Source organism: Propithecus coquereli, unplaced genomic scaffold (genome assembly GCF_000956105.1).
Source record: "Propithecus coquereli isolate 6110/MARCELLA unplaced genomic scaffold, Pcoq_1.0 Scaffold14, whole genome shotgun sequence".
NCBI lineage: Eukaryota > Metazoa > Chordata > Mammalia > Primates > Indriidae > Propithecus > Propithecus coquereli.
In genome coordinates, this window is record NW_012138302.1 from 11,435,245 (window position 1) to 11,455,084 (window position 19,840).

Here is a 19,840-nt window from a genome sequence, read left to right on the forward strand (position 1 = left end):
TATTAAAACCCCTGAAGAAATATCTTGGTCTTTATACCTGCCAATTCTCAAAGTCTGTTCATTGTAAGTCTTGAGTTCCGATCAAAGAATTGCTTCACTTGTGAGTCCGGAAATGTTTTCCTGTGGGTCAGTGCTGCAGTGGCCTGCCTGTCTCTAATCAAAAAGTTCTGCCTCCTTCTGCAAGACATAGTCTCTATCAACAGCAGCTAAGGAAAGGTACCTTTGGTCTCTCTTGGGGAGAAAAAGATTCTTTTGATTAAGGGCTGTATTTTTTTTTTATAAAATATCCTTCACTAAGCAATTCCATTTCCTGCATGTGGTAACTGATCTTCAAGGATTGCTCCCAGTGAACCACACCACCCTGTGCTGCATTACTCTCGCCCACATCGAGTCTGGGCTGGCCTCATGGCTCACTTTAACCAGTAGAATGTGGTGGAAGCAACTCCATGCCAGTTCTAGGTTAGCCTTAGGAAGATCTGGCAACTTTTGCTTTGGGGATCCCTGAGCTGCCATGTAAGAAGTCCAGCTCCCCTGTTGGAGAGGCTTGTGGAGTGGCCACCCGGAGAGGAATAGTTGCCCGAGGAGAACCCAAACCCCAGCTGAGCTGTCCCAGCCAGCCCTCAGCCATCGAGCATCTGAGCTGAGTCAGCAGACCTGGGAGTGCAGAAACCACCTAGACGGACATCACGCTGAACAGAAATGACCGTTCCTGCTGTGCTAGCCTGAATTCCTGACCTGCAGGACTGTGAGTAATAGTAACACAATTGATGTTTTAAGCCACTAAGCCTTGGGTAGTTTCTTAGGGCAATACCAGATGACAGAAACCCAACGTGACGCCATATTACATCGGTAATTGCATCTTAATTCAAAAGCCTGACTATTCAACTGCTTTGCTCTTTGGTTTGGGCCTTCACAAGCACAGAAAATTTCTCCAATTTCCCCCCTCACTTGCACAGACAAGTTTCCCCAACTTCCCCACCCCATCCACCACCCCAGTGAAATCAGGAAAGTATATGGCTCTCTACTTACAGTTACCCAAATTATAATGATAGATGGATACAATGACTTGAGATTATTTCCCCTATGAAACTGGAAGCTCCATGAGGGCAGGGAACCAAGAGTGAAATTTACTGCTGAATCCTCCACTTAGCACAGGGTCTGGTGCACAGTGGACATTGAAAATATATATTTTGAGTGAATAAGTGAATTGGTGTGAAGTTCAGATTGGTGTGAAGTTCAGGGTAGCATACAGATTGAGAGCTCATTCATTTGCTATACTAACAAGTTTGAACTGGATCCTGTAGTGAGTGAATCAACAGATGAACAAGGTGGCTTAGATTTCTCCATTTGCCACCATTAATTCACAAAATCAATGCAACTACATAATCCATCCAGTTGTTTGGAGTCCCCCAGGTAATTAGTTGCATGGCACATTGCCAGGTGGAATCCCATTTTCTCTCCTTACACATTTCTAACATTCCTGGAAATATCTGAAATAAAAAATTAGTACTCTTACTGTTTAATTTTTTAAAACCTAATTGCCTTTACTTACATGTAAAAGCATTTTTTAAAAAATGAGTTGCCCTAGTTGAACTTGAGATGTTTCATTGTCTGTGCCAATGATACAATGCCTCATTTTTCCTGAGGTCAGTAAAATATTCAAAGATTTTGGGAACACAGAAAAGTATTTAATAGAAAATGTGATGTACTATGCTTCCGACATTAAACATGCAATTATATACAGACACTGAGAACCACTGGGTGACTTATGAGCCTTCCAGTTTATGGGACTGTCCACATGTGAACCCTGGAGACACTACTGCTCCATGACCAATGTCTACATGCTTACCTTGCTTTGGGGCTCCACTGAAAACACAATTGTCATCACTGTCAGGGCCCATCTGTCTTCTTCTGGTATTTCTTCTTGACCCTTTCTCCTCATGCATACTGTTGAGTCCTCTCTGGCCAATGATTGGCACTCTGGCCAATGATGAGGATCCAAGTGTGCCCGCCCCAGGCCCTAAGTCACTAGCACCAAATCAAATTGTGTCTGAAGAGCTATCTCGACAGTCTTCCCAATTGTATTTGGCAAGCGCATCTCAAATTATGGTGACAGAGGCTGCAAAGTCAGCTCTCCTCTCAACATGCTGGGGAACCCCTTGCCTTGGAACATGCTGTTCACCTTTGCGTCTACCTAGTTATCATGGGGCCCATCATCATCATCATCACTGCTCAACTGTTCTTGGCATGCTTCCTATTGTTTCCTGAACTATATGGCTCACACACAGTGTCCTATGTCCATCCCTCCCTATGCACAGCCAGAGAGAAATACTCATCTATACTTTGTAAATCATGCATAATAGAAGAAACAGGGCACCAGTGCATGTCTACAGAGAAATACATAGCCATTCTTTATACACAGAGATATACATAACAGAGGACAGAGAATTCCCATATATTAATATATCAACACAAAGGGCAAATGAAACCCTAGACTAGATGGTGAGCCTCCTCTGCTAAATAGATGCTACCTTTCTTCCACCACCAGAGCAGTGTCACAGACATTGACCACTTAGATGCCTGTTTTCAACCCATGACTCCTTTTCAGTCAATGCTTGCCAATTCCGTCAAGTGGGGAATGAGAATTGTGGGAAGGAGGACGTATTCATTTAGGGGATACTATGCACTAAAACAGAAAGACCCTGCAATCTCAGTGGCTTAATACAGTCTCATCAGCAGAGAGTGGAAAAGATGCTCCATGCAGTCATGCAGGAAACCAGGCTGCCAGAGGCCCTTCCCTCTTCAACACTAGCTTCCAAGGTCACACTGCATATACACATCCAGCTGGCAGATGGGGAGAAGAAAGGGTGTAGCATTGCACATGGGAAGGTTTATGTGGGCCAGGCAAAAAACAGCACACATCGCTTCTCCCTGTAGTCCATCAGCCAGACTTTAGTCGCACGGCTAAGTATAATTGCAAGGGAAGTCGGAGCATGTAGTGCAGCCTAAGAGGCAGGGGATATGGGCTCCACGAACAGCCACTGTTTCCCACAGGAGGATGAGACTTTGCATTAATTTTGCTGGCTATCATTATTTTTCCTTTAATTCTTTTTTTCTGTCTTATTTTTCCCATTGGGAATAGAGCCACCTCCTTTTCTCATTTGGGTATTATTTTCCCCCAAATAGTCCTTCAACAACCTCACTGCCCATTCAGCCAACCCACACTTCTTTCTGGGACAATTTTGGGCCACCGTGGTGATAATAACCATGCCATGGATAAGGCATTCTAATATTCAGAACCACCTTTTGTGATGTAGTTATCACAGCAGTCTTCTAAGGGCTCTTTTAAATCAGATTCCCCAGGCTACGAGGAAAAACCTACAGTGAAAACGGTAGAGATCAGGGGTTCTGAGACACTGATTAAGACTCTGGAATAATAGGAGGGGGATAGATCCTGCCCCCCAGGATCCAGGGGAGGAGAGCTGGGATGATGAGCTCACCTGAATGTGGAAGAGCCCGTGCTATAATCCACAGGACTGTGGGTGATACAGGAGGACATGTGTGCTGTGTAGGGCGGGGTTGCTCTGAACAGCTGCCAAGCTCAGCCCAGGGACTTCGTATGCTTTCCTTAACACAGGACTCTAATCTCAGTCATAATAATCCCACCTTTGTGCAGTGCTGCACAGTTTGCAAAGCCCTTCACAGATAGTGTGTTACTCACTTCTCTCAACAATATGAGACAGATACTATGTTTATGCCTCCTCTCCATCTCTGCTTTGCTACCACTGCTCTAATTCAGGCCTTCAGCATCTCTCAGTGAACCATTAGGCTAGCCCCCTAACATGTCTTTCTCCTCCAATTTGCCTCCCTCTAATCCATTCTCTACTCTGCAGCAAAAGTAATCCCTCGCACAAAGAAAGCAGTCCCCTTCCTTTCCCTCCTCACACCCCTCAATAGCCGCCCTCCCACTTAGGATAAAATCCATATCATTAGTATTGCCTGCCTGGTTTGACTCCTGCCTGGCTCTCCCATTTCATTTCTCTCCACTGCTCATGCTGAACTCTGTGCCCCAGCAACACGGACTGGCTAATGGTTTCCATCGACCCTGTGAAATTCCTCACCTTGTATCTTGATTTTGCTAACCCCTCTCCCTGTAATGCTGCATGCCCTCCCTTTAGTTTGCTAACTTCTCTTTAACTTGTAAGAGTCAGCCCACTCCTGAAAAAACTTTCCCAGTGATCACACACACACACACACACACACACACACACACGTCACCGATGCCCGAGCTATACTGTGCACACCTCTCTCACTGTACTTATCACATTACACACCATTATGTATTACTGTGCCTGTCCTCTCATTAAGCTGTCAGCTATCGTAGGAAAGGCTTATTATGCATTTGTCACTTAGTATTGTACCTGGCATCTAGTAGATGCTCAATAAATGATTATTGAAGCATTATTTCAACAAGCCTGAATTTTAAACTCAGGAGACTACTGCTCACAGGGGTTAAAGGATTTTTTCAGGTTATGAACTAATAAATAAGAGAAATGAGATGCTAATCTAGGTCTTTCTGACTCCCCAAATACTTCAGACTACACCACACTCCCTTCAAAGGGACAGCAGATAATTCTGTGAGCTGAAAAATTTATATCTCTTGAGGAAATATTTTGTATTGTTTTTACTTCTTTTGAATCTCAGATCCTTTTGAGAATGTGAGGAAAGCTATTGGCATTTTCACCAGAAAAATTCACACACACATCAAATTTTGTCCACAATATGGGAGTATACTTGTCAGGATATGATAACTATTGCTGCAGTAACACATGAATCACAAGATCTCAATGACAAGCACAACAGATGTTTAATTCTCACTCAATAAAGCCCTTTGTGGGTCACTAGAAGCTCTCTTCCACCTGTGACTCAGGGTATAGACTCCTTCCACCATAAGACAGTGTTATCTCAAGACATGCTTCCAAATCAATAGGACAGAGAAGAGAGAAATGCAGAAGGCACACTGGCTCTTAACTGACTCAGCGTGAAGTTGCTGCATGTCTGTGGTAAATTGCAAAATGTCCACAAATTCCTTCCAACCCTGTATGTGTAGCTCTTTGTAATGTGATGCTGCTGGTCCTCCCATCAACGGAAATAAGCTATTTCTCCATCTCTCGAATATGGGCATGGCATTGCCTTGGCCAATGGGACATCTAGAAGCATAACACAAGCAGAGGCTTGGAAAGCACTTGTGCATTGAGGCTCGCCCTTTCTTGCTACTTTTTACAACCATGAGTTCACTGTGAGATCAAGCCATAGTTAGTCTACTTGGGGACATGTACCCCAGTCACCTCATCACTTCAGCCAACAGCCAGCCCAACTGACAGAATGGATCATCAAGTAGGTGAGTAAGGCCATCCTCGATCAACCAGGCCCCAGCTGACCTACCCACTGACGGAACCCAGGCAAGACCAGCAGAACCACCCAGCTTAGCCTAGACCTATTTGATGACACAAAGGATTATGAGCTGATAAATAATTATTGTTTTAAGTTACCACATCTTGGGACTATTTGCTATGCAGCAAAAGCTAACTAATCAAAAATAGGTGCTAAGAGTGGAGTGCTGCTCTAGCCCAAACCTGAAACGTGGCATTGGCTGTGGACCCAGGTGGAGGCTGGAAAATCAGTCATCAAATGTTGGAAAAACAACAAACTATTAGACCATAGACTTTAGATCCATAGACCTAAAGTTACAAATTCCTACATGTGGTTTAAAGGCCTAGAGACCTATAATCAGTTTAAAAACGTCTCTCGTGTTCAGAGACAAGAGCGATAGCCCCTCATCAGAGCAGCTACACCAGAGGAGTGATTAGCTGTAATAATCATTCTAGACCTAAATCAGTGCTGGCATTTCCTAAGGGAAGGGCTGATCTTCAGAATTAGAAAAAGCAGAGTTTGGGAGGCAGAAAAAAAAACTTATATCTAACCATAGATTTGCTGATGACCAGCTGTGGGACCACCTGTGTGACCCCATCTCAGAGACATGGAAGATGATACTTAGTTTGGTGGCTTATTGTCAAGATCAAGTGAGATGATGAATGGGAAAACTGCTAAATTACTAAGAAACGGCCATGAAAAATATGTGTATTATTCTCACTGCCATCTGAGGTGCCATGCTCCTGGTCTGGCCTCAGGTGAGCAGCACCTGAAACACTAGGAGGCGCTATGAGGCTGTAATTTCAGGAGGCCTATTGGAGCCTGGAACCAAAGAACCCCCAGGGAGGCAATCGGGAAGGCTTTCTTGAGCAAGTGACTTTAGTATAAAACCAGAATAATGAGTTGTATTTAACCAAGTGGTGCCTATCCTGGGCAGAGGGAACACCATGCACAAAAATCTGGAGGGGGAGAGAGCACGTGGTTCATTCCCGTAACTGCCCGCTCTAAGATTCGTGGGTTCCTCCTTGAGTACACCAGGTTGAGGAGGTAGAAGAGGAGCCTGCCTTATCTTGTAAGGATTTGCTTTCTCCTAAATGCAGGCAGACATGAGAGAAGACACAGATCTTTCTTGAAACGTAATTTTCTGCTTGTTTACAAATGATTAACTACCACAATCAATCGTGTCAAAGTTCAGGTCAACTGCCTCCTTTGGGATGGTGGTGAGCTTTATGTTTGGGCTAACAACAGCTGGAGTGCACACAGGATGGTCTGACAGCAGAGCTCGTGTTCTGTGTCTTGGACACCATTAATGTGAGGATACTACTGTCCTCTATGGTTTTCCATTGTCCCCTCATTAGGCTTCCTTATTCGCATTTCCAGACCCAGCCTGGCTACTCGAGACATGGCAGGGTGGGGAGAACTCCAACTGTGTCAGGAAAGAGATCAAGGTTGTAATGTTTCACACATTCAAACACTACGACAACTTTATGCAGTGGATATTAACAAATTATTATCCCCATTCTACAGATGAGAAAACAGAGTCTCAGAGAAATTATGTAAGTTGTTTAAGGAGATCAAATCCAGTCTGTGTTCTCTCTGCTAGCCCCACCTCATGCATCGCCTGCCACCTCTGCCCTCCGAGGGTCCCCACCCACACCTGCAGCATGGACCGCGACAGCACCCTCAGCCACTGTGTACACTCAGCCCTTCATGGTTTGCAGATTGGTTTGGTAATTGCAAAGTTAGTGCAGCTTGGACTTTAAAGTTGATTTGAGGGAAGTCAGTGATGGTTTTCAGGAAGGTAGGTTTGAGAGCCTCCGTCATTTGTATATTGCCTTTGAGTTGGAAAAGGGCTTCTCTCTCGCCACACCCCTGTGCTCCTTGCCACAGGCAGAGTGGGCACCGTCTCCAGATGGGGGGATCAGGGCTGGCACGCTGTGTCCGAGCTGGAACTGAAAATGTGAAAATGCCCATCCCACAGCTGGTCATGAGCAATCTAGGAGGCATTTCTAGAGGTTTCTAGGTAAATGTTTGCTTGGATTATGCCATTTCAAGAGCACTTTAGTGTGATATTTTTGCTCAGTCCAGTTTAACGGTGAGGGGAGGCAGGCTGATTTGTGAACTATCCAGAATGATAAAAGGGTGAAGATGGAAGCTCCCCTCCAGGCTCGAGTAAAACGAATGTGACTCACCATACGCGAGTGATGCCTGCCTTAGCTGTGCTCAGCCCTAGAGGAAAGACAGGGGGTCTCCCTGACCTTGAATGTGGGAGAGGTGACAGGTGAAGGGCAAAGGCATTTATTGAGCTCTTTTTATGTGCAGCTATCACTTATGGCTTTTCAGGGTCACTCGCAAATGCTAGAGATGAATGTTAAATCTTCCTGTACCAATCGCCTACTATACTTCACTTCCCAACAAGATCAGGGAAGCTGTTTCCCCCTAAATAGAATGAAATTCTACATAAGTTGTATAACAACAACAACAACACATATTTGGATAATTATTCTCTTATAGTTATTTTTATAATGCCTGTCTGTGCAGCATTTCACACTTGGTGTATCTTCTCACTCTCCCAGCTCTGAGCAATAGATAGGCATAGTCATCCCAACCTCACATAGGAGGAAACAGAATCAGAGACGGCCAATAAAAATATGAGCTGAATACAAAGAGAGCACGGAGTATTTGCTGGGCAATGCTCAAAGTGTTCTGAATATTTAGATTTGTTTAATCTTCACAACCACCCTGTGAGGTAGGTGCTATTATTATCCCTGTTTTATAGATGAAACAGGCCTAGAGAGGGTGAGTGATTCGCCTTGTGTCCCACAGCTGGTGAATCATACAGAAAGAATTCACACTCAGGTGAGAGCCCTACAGCCTCTTGCCGTCTTGCTCAAAATCTCACAGCCAGAAAGAGGCAGAATTTGAATTCAAACCTTGGCCCACCTGACTCCAAACCCTGCCTTCCACTTAGTAGAAATAGCTCGCGTGTCTGAGTGTTCAACAGGGGTCTGTTCTAAGCACTTTCCTTGTCTTAACTTGTTTAATTCTCAACGTTTTGTAGGTGAGGAAAGTGAGACCCAGAAGTAAAGTAACTTGTCCGTGGTCCCAAAGCTGGTGAGTGGCAGAGAATGTCCTTGGGTCCAGGCAGTCTGCAGCTAGAGCCCGCAGTCCTCACGACCTCACTAACAGCCTGTCCTCTCAGCGGCTCGCCCCAGAGTCTGTCACAGATGAATAAACACCACGTTACTGCAGGGCTTTCCATGCTTCTCATTGGTTTCCAGAGTGACGGGTAAGTTTTCGGTCTGTGCAAAGTCTAAGGAGTTTGCAGGCACTGGTGGCTGTCTGTTTACTCTGCTGAGCTGTTTGCTTTATGGGGGCAGGAGCTGACAGTGGCCCTCCCTGTGTAGGCTTGTCATGGATCTAGGAGCCTCGGTGGCATCTCCTGTCACATAGGAAAAAATGAAGAGATCCAGGACATGGGCTTGGAGGGCACCGGCAGAGCTGTTTCTTCTCTGCGCTGCGCTGGGTTGTCTCGGTTTGCCTGGCTCCAGGTAAGTGATGGTTACAAATGACTCCTTGATCAATAATGTGACAGGGAATATAAAGCCACATAATGCTGACCGTCTCTTTGCCACATGTCTATTGAATGAGGAACATCTCTTAAAGCAATTTGCATGCATCTGATAAAATAATATCAACAACTCTCTTCAAATCATTGTGAAACCAAGCGGCTGACTTCAACAAAAGTTCCCGTAAGAAACTGACATGTTTAAATGTGTTTTGTCATGCTGAGAAGAATAGAATATTTGCTCTGTATTCTGAACAAAGCCATGGTGTGATTCTTTATGCAAAATAAAATTTGCTATGTATGGGGAGAAAAAGAGCCAATTCATATGAACGATTTTAATAAATGAGAGTGACCCACTCTACCTGCTCATCAGCTCCAAATCTTTGTGTTCTGAGGTTCTCTCCCTCCCACTTCTCTCTCTCTCTCCCACCCCCTCTCTCTTTCCAGATGTCTCCAGCAGTTAAATGCTAGCTAATTTATTTCATCATTTTTAGTCTCCATTAATAGCGTACAAAACAAGCTAAAGAAAAGATCTTAGTGAGAGCTCACACTTGGGCTCCAGTGAAAGAACAGCCAGTGACTTGAAAACTGGGGGACCCTCCTGCTGCATGAGAAGCCCCTACCATGAGATGCTGGAGTGCTCAGGCCTCCCAGGCCTCCCTGTGAGAGCTCCTATGGGAAGAGAGACTATGAATGTCATTCCTTTTACTTAGTCCAAAACTGCTATCTGGACACGACCTCTCACTGAGAGTAAGGGGTCCCCAGTGCCCACCAGACACACCCTCTGGTCTCAGCTCTGCTGCCTACTCAGCCCCCATCAGACATCACCCCAAGAACAGGACTGTGAGTATTCACTACCCTTTGGGCACTCAGTAAATAATAGCCGTTAGGATAATTAAGAATCTCAATTTAGCCAGAGAATAACTAAGCTGCCAAGACCTTCCTTGTATGTACCACGTGTATACAGAGAAGCATTCGGGATCCAGGGAAGTGTGTCTGGAATGGAAGGCTTAAGGGAACCGTAGCAACCCTGCCTACAGCATCGTGCCTCTGCGTAAAGCCACTTGTTGGTCTCTGAGGATACAGAGATTTACAAGACACAAAGAGCCCGTGTTCTAACCTGTGAGCTCATTCCATGTGTCCTGTTGCAAGAGATGGTACAGGGCAAGCAGAAAACAAGGAGCGAGGGATCAGCTCTATGGGGCATGGGGTATGGAAAGTCTTCTAGAAGAGAGTGCTTGGCCAAATCTTTACAGATGAGCAGGTATATGCCAAATGGCTAAGGGGTGAAGGGTTTGCCAGGCAGAGGGAGCAGCACGGGGAAAGGCATGGGAGTGTGAGAGAGCTGGCTTGTTCGCAAAGATTCCGTGCACTTCAGTGGGCCACGAGCACAGGCCCCGGTGGGCAGCTGGAAGGGATGACGTGGAGTAGGCGTGAGCAGCCGTCAGACCACAGGCAGAGCTGGGGGGACCCTGGAGCACCTGCTAAGGAGCTTGAACCAATGTCCTCTGGGCAATGGGAAGCCATTGAAGGGTTGAAGCAAAGGGGGCAACAGCATCTATTTATACACAAGAACGTTCACTCTGCCATAGGGAGTGGATAGGAGTGAGTGAGTAGAGCGCAGGCTGGGGAACCTTATTTAATCCTCCCAACAGCATCACAAGGTGAGTGATACCCCTTATTCTCACCATGCAGAAGAACAAACTGGTCTTTAGAGAGCAAAAGTGATGCTCTCACGTTTAGTGAGACTCAAACCCTTGCCTGAGTCCAGGCTTAGTGTCTGACCTGCAATTCCCACAGGGCAGTCCCGAATGTGGCAGGTATTTGGATTCCATCCATGAAGAAAAACAGTCTTTAGTTCTGGAACAGAAAATGCTGACACTGTCTTCATAGTACCTAAAAGAGTTTTTTGGGCTTTTTTCATTTACTATTATCATCAATTCAGATGAAATCATCATCACGTTGTCATAGACCTGTCATTTATTGATTGCCACTCTGTGCCAGACACTTTGAAACGTTAGCTCTAATCCCCACAGCTCTTTGAGGTACGTGCTACTGTTTACAGTTTCACAGAGAGGGAGACTCAACTGTGGTTCAGAGAAATCATGTAACTGTCCCAAGGCTACTCACTCAGTACACAGCAGACTCGGGATTCAAATCCAGTTTGTTCAGGTTCCAGAGCCCCTGCATGCTCTCCGCATCTTTCTCTCACTAATGCATCGTGTATGGGACTTGCCAGCCTCCCAGGCCGTTTCTCTATCTCTAGGACACACATTTGTTGCCTTGAGATGTTGCTTTAAATTTCGTGTCTACCACAGCAAACGACAGAGAGAAGAGAAATTGAAAACCTGCCACCCAGAAGCTGCCCCTTCTAGCAAAGAAAAAGGATGCTGTTTGCAAAGGGGATGCAGCTGCCTAACAAATTGTGTGTGACAAGAAAGTTGTTGTGTCAGGGCATTTCTACGGAAAGCCAAAATATATTGACGCACCCCATCTATATAAGCTGATGGCTCGCAATTTACTGCTGACCTAATCCTGCCGTACTGGATGGATCCATCTTTATTTTGATCAGAGACGTCTGTTAGGAAGAGAGTGGGAGACCTGGGCCAAATGAAATATGTTCTAATGCCAGCTACAGCATTCCCTGCACCCCAAAGAAAAATACCTCCTTGCCAGCCCTTAAGTGGAGAGAGCACATGTTCAAGGACTTGTGCAAGGGTGTTTCCTGTAGCATTATTTGCAATTGCAAAACATTGAGAAAATTCAAATGTCCCTCAGAAAGAAAAAGAGGGCCAGATGCGGTGGCTCACACCTGTAATCCTAGCACTCTGGGAGGCTGAGGTGGGAGCATCATTTGAGCTCAGGAGTTTGAGGCCAGCCTGAGCAAAAGCAAGACCCCATTTCTACTAAACATAGAAAAATTAGCTGGGTGTCAGGTGCATATCTATAGTCCCAGCTGCTTAGGAGGCTGAGGCAGGAGGATGGCTCAAGCCCAGGAGTTTGAGTTTGCAGGGAGCTACAATGACACCACTGCATTCTACCAGGGGCAACAGAGTGAAACTCTGTCTTAAAGAAAAAAAAAAGAAGAATAAATTAAATGCAATGTAAGTCTTGTTGTCCTGTGGTTGAACATCCAGATAAAAAAAATGAAATGAACTAGATCTCTTTATGAATCAGCATGTCTAGGCCTCAGAAATGCAATGTTGATTGACAAAAGCAAGTAATATGTATAGTATGAGGAAAGCACACACAAGCAATGCTATATATAGTTTACATGTGATAAAATATTTAAAAGAGACTGGAAGGGTACACACCAAATTCATGGCAATAGGTGCTTCTGAAGAGGGGGAGGGAAGTGGAACTGGGGCTGCTATAAAATGCAGGTGTGGACTCTGCAGGGATTTTTTTTTTTTATTAAAAAAAAGGACTTGAAGCAAGTGTCCAAAATGTTAACAATTGCCAATCTGGGTGGGAGTACATGGGTGTTTATTATTTTATTTTGTATACTTCTCTAGCATGTTTAATTTTTCAGCTTTAAAAGCATACAGAGGGTTTTGAATGATGACAGTTAAGTCAGCTGGTCCCAATGTCCATCCGGTTTGTTTCTACAGCAATGCATAGGCCTGAAACGCAGGTGTGACCCTGTGCAGAGGCCCTGATGGGACCTGGCCTTTAGGGGGCTCCCAATTCTTCCCAGGAATTCAAGATGCTATTTAATGCTAGCCTTTCTTTCAGATTTGCACTTTGTTGTGCTAATAAACCACACACGTCTCATCCGATGTAATTTACAAACATACTATTTATTCAGCTGATTACTTCATTATATTGCCACCTCCATAATGAAAATTGGGTATAAAAATGAGAGATCTGGTGGTTATAACTACTGTTTACCAGGTTCCTTCTATAAGTGATCATCTTGGCCATTAACAAGCTTTCAAATCTCGGAGAGGAAAATAATTGTGACTCTTAATAGCTAGGATGTACATTACTTATCCACTCAGTCTCAACTGTGGCCCCGGAGTTGGCTTGAGAGTTGCTAAAAACACAATGCAACTGTTTTGCAGTTGAAATAGGAAGAGGCTACCCTGCAGAGCTGTCAAATACATACTTAGGAGAAGCCAAATCACAGACAATATTGTTTTGTCAAACCTGGGCAAATTAGTAGATAAGAACACATTCTGAAGCCCACCCGCTGGTGTGCAGCATCCTGCCTCAAGTAACCATTTTAAAGTATCCACCTGTGCTTTCCAATAGAGTCTTTGACCTTTCATTAAAGATCCAACTTTACTAGGCAATTGATTTTTGCTGGTCTCTGGGGTGGTCACAGACATGGATTTCACCGTCGTTAATATTATCCTCTTTTTAGGACTTTTGCCAAGTGAGAACGTATTGTTAATGACCTTGTCTGGAGTGACATCCTGTGTATTGGAGACAGTGAAAACTGTGTGATGCTCTTCTCCCTAATGACTCAATCTTGGATACAGGGATGGAAGAGGCCTTACTTAGAGACTGGAGGGGGTTGTGGGAGCTAGCGCTGGCCCGGTTCCCTTCCACGCAGCACGGGGCAGTGGACAAAGCACATGCTTTGAGACCTGGCCTCAGATTCCAACCCCACTGCACACCAGCTGTGTGATGGTGGAAGTGTCACTGTCTCTCTGGGCCACCTGCTTCATCTGTCCGGGAAGCAATGCTCCATAGCTGCTTTCCAGCATTGCTGGGAAGATGGAACGAGACAACATGGATAAACACCTAGGACAGTCCTGATATGTCCATCATGAGTGCTCAGCAAACCTCTTCCTTTTCTCATCTTGTCTTCTTTTTTGCTTTGGAAAAGAACACAAATTACAAAGGATCTTACAGTGTAATACATTCTTCCAGATGGAGGAAAAAGCAAGAATCATGATATACCCGTCATATTGCTGATGGGGAAACTGGAGGCCCAGGCAGATGAAAGAGCATGCTCATTCACTCGCACACGTCCCACTGTGCACCAGGAACTGAACAAGAAGCACTGCCTTATCTTCTGGACATATTTCAGGTCTCACGTGGCTTGACCACTCTGCAGATGTGACACCGTCTGCCGTCTGCTCCTCCACCAGCCCCAGGCCTCACCCCCCGCACATCTCTATAGACTCTCTGCACCCTGGACTGGCACGGCACCTGTGTCTCCTGGTCTGCTGGTGGTGCTGATGTTTCCCAATGGCTTATCCTTGGCTTGCTTCTCTTCTTAATAGCCATCTCATCCTCTTCCAAAGCTTTTCATGGTCAGATCTTTATCTCTAGCACAAATCTCTTTCTGAGCTCTAAACCCATGTAAGAACTATTAATATTTCCTGAATGAGTCTACACAGGTGTTCCATGGGCACCTGGAACTCAGCATGCACCCAGGGAAACTTAGATCTTCCTCAGCAAGTCTTCTCCTTTCCTCCTGTGCTTCCCACCACTCACGTGCTCAAACTGAAACTGGTATCAATCTAGACTCTTTCCTCCTCTAACACCCGCCCCCATTGCCACCCAATTACCCATCACTTTCAATCCCTTCCACCTGAGAAACATCTCATATGCCTGTCTTCCCCATCCTGTCTCCCCGGCCACTGCAGTGGTTCAGATGCATGCTACTCACTGGCACTGCTATGCTAGCCTCCTCCCTGTTGCCCTGCTGCCAGGCTGTCCTGACTCCTACCCAGCCTACATGCATTCTGAAGCACAGTTCTAGCCATGGGGCATGCATGCTGAAAAACCTGACCTACTGGGTAAAGTCCTACAGAGCTAAGACATGAGACGCCTTCTCTTTTCCTACTCTAAGACAAACAGTGACTTCCAGAAGGCAGAACCTGTGTCGTATTTCTCTGTATCCCCGGTAGCACGATACCCTGAGTATAGTTTATTTTCAGCAAATGTTTCATAGACTCTTAACATCAAAACATATCTTAAAGACAATCTAGTCCAAACCTCTCATTTTCCAGAGGCTAAAACAGAGGCCCAGAGATGGGAAGCAAATTGCTTAAGATTATACATCTAGCTGTGGTTGTATTCCCTGAATATCTATAGCACTTTAGAGTTTACAAAGTGTTTTCCCATATAATATCATTTTTAATCCTAGAAATAGCTTACAGTGTAGGTATGATTATCCTCATTATATAGATGAGAAAAGTGAAGCTCATACAGTTAAAAAAACAAGACAGACTATCTTCTGATCCAAGTTCAATACTCTTTTGACCATAGCTAGCCATAATGTCAGGCACTTACTGGGTTTTCAATAAATATTTGTTAAATGAATTAACCTATACTGGAATGATAAGCTAATAGCCTTGCACAAGTGAAAAAAACACACGTTTATTGAATGAATGGCTAGGTGGTTGTATACTTAATTCCCTTCTGGTACTTAACTCTCTTTTCTCATGCTGACTTTTTAGAGGTGAAAGGCTGCCTTCCTTTGAGTCAAGTGTAGTCAACAAGAGCTTTGCTAAGAACAGACAGACACGGAGTGTGGATGTGACCCCTATGCCTATAGATTGTGAGCTGTCCAGCTGGTCCTCCTGGACCACGTGTGACCCCTGTCAGAAGAAAAGGGTAAGTCTCCAAGCCTGGGGAAGCTCTAAGCTTCCAGGAGCCCTGACCTCAGCAGGGTTGGCTGAGGCATTGCCTGCAGGGCCTGGATCATAGTAGGCCCCCAGTAAATGTTGGCTGATTTAAATAAAGAAGCCTTTCCCTCTGTGCTTCCAAGTAGCAATCATATCCTTCCTTTGTTCCTCCAGTGTTTTCCAAGCACATCCATCCTTGCTTCCTCTAGCACCTTCCTAATCAGGCTCCGTGCCTTGAACCTGTTCTTTCGATCCATCTTTCATGGTGCAACTGAGGGAAGCTATCACATTGCAAGTCTGAGCTCTTTCTCCAGCCTGAAACCATTCAAAGTCTACTCCTGGCCCTTAGGATCAAGTCTGGACTCACGGCATTCAAGGGTCCCCAGGACCTAGCCTGGCCTGCATCTCCACAGAAGATCCCCAGCCCAGCACACGGAACCCTTGCACTTCTCTGACTGCCTCACCCTCTCTGGGCTTTTTTTGTTGTTGTTGGTTGTTTTTTTTTTTTTTATTTAATGTTCCAGGGTTTTGTGAGGGTACAAACATTGTAGTTACACTTTATGTCTTTGCCTCACCCAAATGCGAGTTAAAGGCATGCCCTTCCCTCCCTTTAGTGCTCCCTGTGTCCTTTAGTTGTAGATTTGCCCCCCATCCCCCTAATCCCTAGAGAGTATTTCTGCCATGTGATCAACCTAGTGTTGATCAGTTAGTACCAGTTTGATGGCGAGTACGAGTGGAGCCCATTCTTCTGCTCTTGTGGTGCCCCACTTTGGATAATGGGCTTAAGTTTAATCCAGGAAAGTATAAGAGGTGCTAGATCACTGTCATTTCTTATGATTGAGTAATATTCCATTGTAAACATATACCAAATTTTGATAATCCACCTGTATTCATGCCACTTTTTCAGGCCTTTCCCACTTCTTTCACTGGCTAACACCTACTCATAATCTGGAACTCTGCCCCGTCCCCTGACTTCTCCTCAGCTCGTCTTCCATTTATAAGGCAAGCTTTCAGGAGCTTCAATAGCTCCCTGTCATTCCTGTATCCTAGCATTTATCACAACATGCTGCTTCATTTAGCAATGAACTCGTGAAGGCTTGTTCAGTTGTTTCTCCAGTGTGTAGGCCAGTTTCTGGCACATAATAGGTACTTTGTAAATATTTGGTGCTTGATCTCATTTGATTTTCTGAGGTCTCTATGAGGAAGGGAGGATTGTTGTTATACTTTCTGTTAGACTGGTAGGTAAACAGAGAATCAGAGCCAGTAAGTGACTTCTTGGATTCACCCAGCAGCAACTGCAGGCCGTGAACTCAGGCCACTGCTTCCTTGTCTAGTGGGTTCTACTAATGAACACACACAGTCTCTGAAGTATTTGTCCTTCAGCCTCCCTTGCCGTAGGAGGGCTGACCCGGGATCCCAGCCCTGAGAACAGCAGATGTGTCAGAGAAAAGATAATGGTTGCTATTTCCCCAGATCCTTGAGAAACCAGATCAGTCGTGGGCCGAGACTCTAAAGAGGCTATGGAAATAGGCCCAGGACAATTATGCAGTTAATTGGATCAATGGAGACAGCCAAGCAGGATCATTCAGTTCCCAAAGTATGTTTTATTGCTGAAGTTATCAGCATTGATCCAATTATTTGGATAATTGCTTCATCTGCGCCATAAACCAGGAAGACTCAGCATGAATCAGCAGCCGGCCAGAGCACCTCGCTCTGAGCTTGCTGCAGACGCTCCCCCAGCTGGTATCGCCCCTGTCTGCAGGGCCACCAGTGGGGGATCAACCAAACTTCTCACCTCAAACTGGGAGACGTATTTCCTCCGTCATTTCCACACTCCTCAAGCCCACTCTGCCTTTGGAGCCTGGGAGTAGTCTTCTCTGCAGGCCTGGTCCCTGTCCTCACAGGCTCTGCCTTCCAAAAAGAATGACCCTCTGCAAGTAGAAAGGAGCATGGGCAAAGTGTTATCTGTATTTCTTTTTTGGATTTCCAAAGCCACGAGTGCAGTAATTATTACACAAATAATAACTCTGCTTATTAGTATTTCACTATGCAAGGCGGCTGTCTGGGTTTGCCCTTCTTTTGTGCACCAAAATCTTCACTGCAACTAACATTTGGAAACCACCCAGATCTGACCAATTCCCTCCTCTGAAGCAGTTTGTCATTGCCCCAGGATGAAATACTAAATCTGCCTTCCTGTGGATCTGTGTGTTACTGCTCCCGTCTGCATCTTTCTCCCATTCTGATCACTCTCCCTCTTGCACTCTTTTCTCCAGCCATGGTGAGTGTCTCTTTGTTTTCTGGAATATGCTACATCCTCTCTAGATCTCTCAGCTTTGGCTCGATAATTTCCCCTACCTAGGTCGCTCTTCTCTGCTGTCCTCATGCTGGTTCTCCACGTCTGCCTGACATTCCTACTGAGCCTTCAAGTTTCAGCCTAGTGGTCACTTCTTCCAGATGTCTTCCACTGTCTCCTAAGTTTGCCCGGGGATTCTCCCGTGAGCACATGGAGCACTCTGCATTTGCCCTGTCATGCCACCCGTTACACTGTGTTGTCAGTGCCTGGGGCCCACGACCACCGTCTGTGACCTCCTTAAGGGCAGGCTGGATGACATGATTATGAGTGAAAACAAACAATAAGCAGAGGAAAATAACACCTACCTTTTTCAACACTCAGTGGCTAAATCAATAATTTTAGAATAAAGGAACAAGAAAATAGAGATACAGCAATACTGACTGCTAATAAGCATTAATAATAAAAATAAATAAATACAAAAAAATTGAGTGCCTACCATATACCAGACAACATGACATTATATAATTTAAACTTCATAGCTATACATTTAGATAATTTATTATACCCATTTTACAGATGAGTAAATTGAGTACATAAGTAAATTACTTAACAAAGGTTAAGTAATTTGCCCAACATCACATGACTACAAAGTATCAACGTCAATTGTGGCTCCAAAGCTCATTCTTTTTCAATTATAATATGCTGATGCCTTAAGGAATAAATGAGAAGACTTGAATTATCTCATTGGAGTAATTAAGCTGAGAGAATGTTTATTGTTTTTGTTATTGAACAAGCCACCTGAGTCCGTTTACTAATTTTGATTCCAAACTTATGGCTTTTCTACATTCAGCAAGTCTTGACAGATCACTGCAGATGCAGAGATCAAAGGCGAGGTCCCTGCGCTCAGAGAGCTCACAGTGCAATTGGAGAAACAACAGCGGGGCAAACAGCCAATCGCAACATAGACCCTTAAGTGTAGATAATGGGGGAAGCGCAAGGGGCGGGGGAGCAGCAATCAGACACTTCAGTGCTCTTGTGGAGCCCGAGTCCTGGCTCAAGACCCATTTGCAGAGCTTCCCTCAGCTCCCCGGGTCCCCAAGGCTCTGCCCCTGTTCACCTTGCTCCTTTCTGCTACAGTACAGACACGCCTACTTGCTCCGGCCAGCTCAGTTCCATGGGGACCCGTGCAACTCCTCTGACAAGGAAGTGGAAGACTGTGTTACCACCAGACCATGCAGAAGTCAAGTGCGATGTGAAGGTTTTGTGTGCCCGCAGACAGGTATAAATCAACCCGGGAGTGGGAGGGGAACTTTGCACATGATGACGGAGGGGTGGGCCATGCCTAGTGCTCAAGGTCAGGGTCATGGGACAGGCCTGGAAGCCTCCTTGTCCCCAAATCTCTGACCTCCTTTTTCATGAAAATAACCCTATCACATAGGTGTTGTTATTATCCCCATTTTACAATTGAAGAAATTGAGACTTGAAGAGGTTACTTGCCTGAGAACATATAGCAGGTGAGTGGAAGAGCTTCACTTCAGTTAGAAATTTGGAAATTCAAATTACATTCATTGACATTAAGGACATCAAAAGTATATATGCCAGAATCAGAAGTCTTAGGTCGGGTCTTATTTTGACTTTGTGACTAGGAGAAGTCACTTAACCCGTCTGCATTTTTGTCCCCTCAACAGAAAATCAGGGGTGATGTCAACACCTTACAAGTCTGTTATAAGAATCAAGTGACATCGTGGATATGCAAGCTCTTTGTAGACTGTTAGCTCTGCTCCCTCTCCGAGAGGCCTGGGACTGAGTACAATGTGGCAAAACCTAAAACAGTTAAACAGAATGGTTAGCATCATTCATCTCTGAGAACTCTTTGGAAAGATAGCCCCTGTCATTTGCATTTCTGCATAACTACATCCACTAACGCATAATACAGTCAATAAAGATTATTGATTATAAGAA

The 19,840-nt window shown here is 45.0% G+C and overlaps 1 protein-coding gene across 1 annotated transcript in view; it reads left to right on the top strand.

The window, feature by feature from the left end:
• Positions 1-8,697: 8,697 nt before the first annotated feature.
• The window catches only part of C8B (complement component 8, beta polypeptide), a 38,774-nt gene continuing 27,631 nt past the window's right edge, over positions 8,698-19,840 (top strand). Inside the window, exons 1-3 of the mRNA XM_012639493.1 lie at positions 8,698-8,984; positions 15,418-15,574; positions 19,016-19,157. Of these exons, the coding sequence (XP_012494947.1) occupies positions 8,893-8,984; positions 15,418-15,574; positions 19,016-19,157 (391 nt within the window). The 5' untranslated portion in view covers positions 8,698-8,892. The remainder of the gene's footprint in view (positions 8,985-15,417; positions 15,575-19,015; positions 19,158-19,840) is intronic.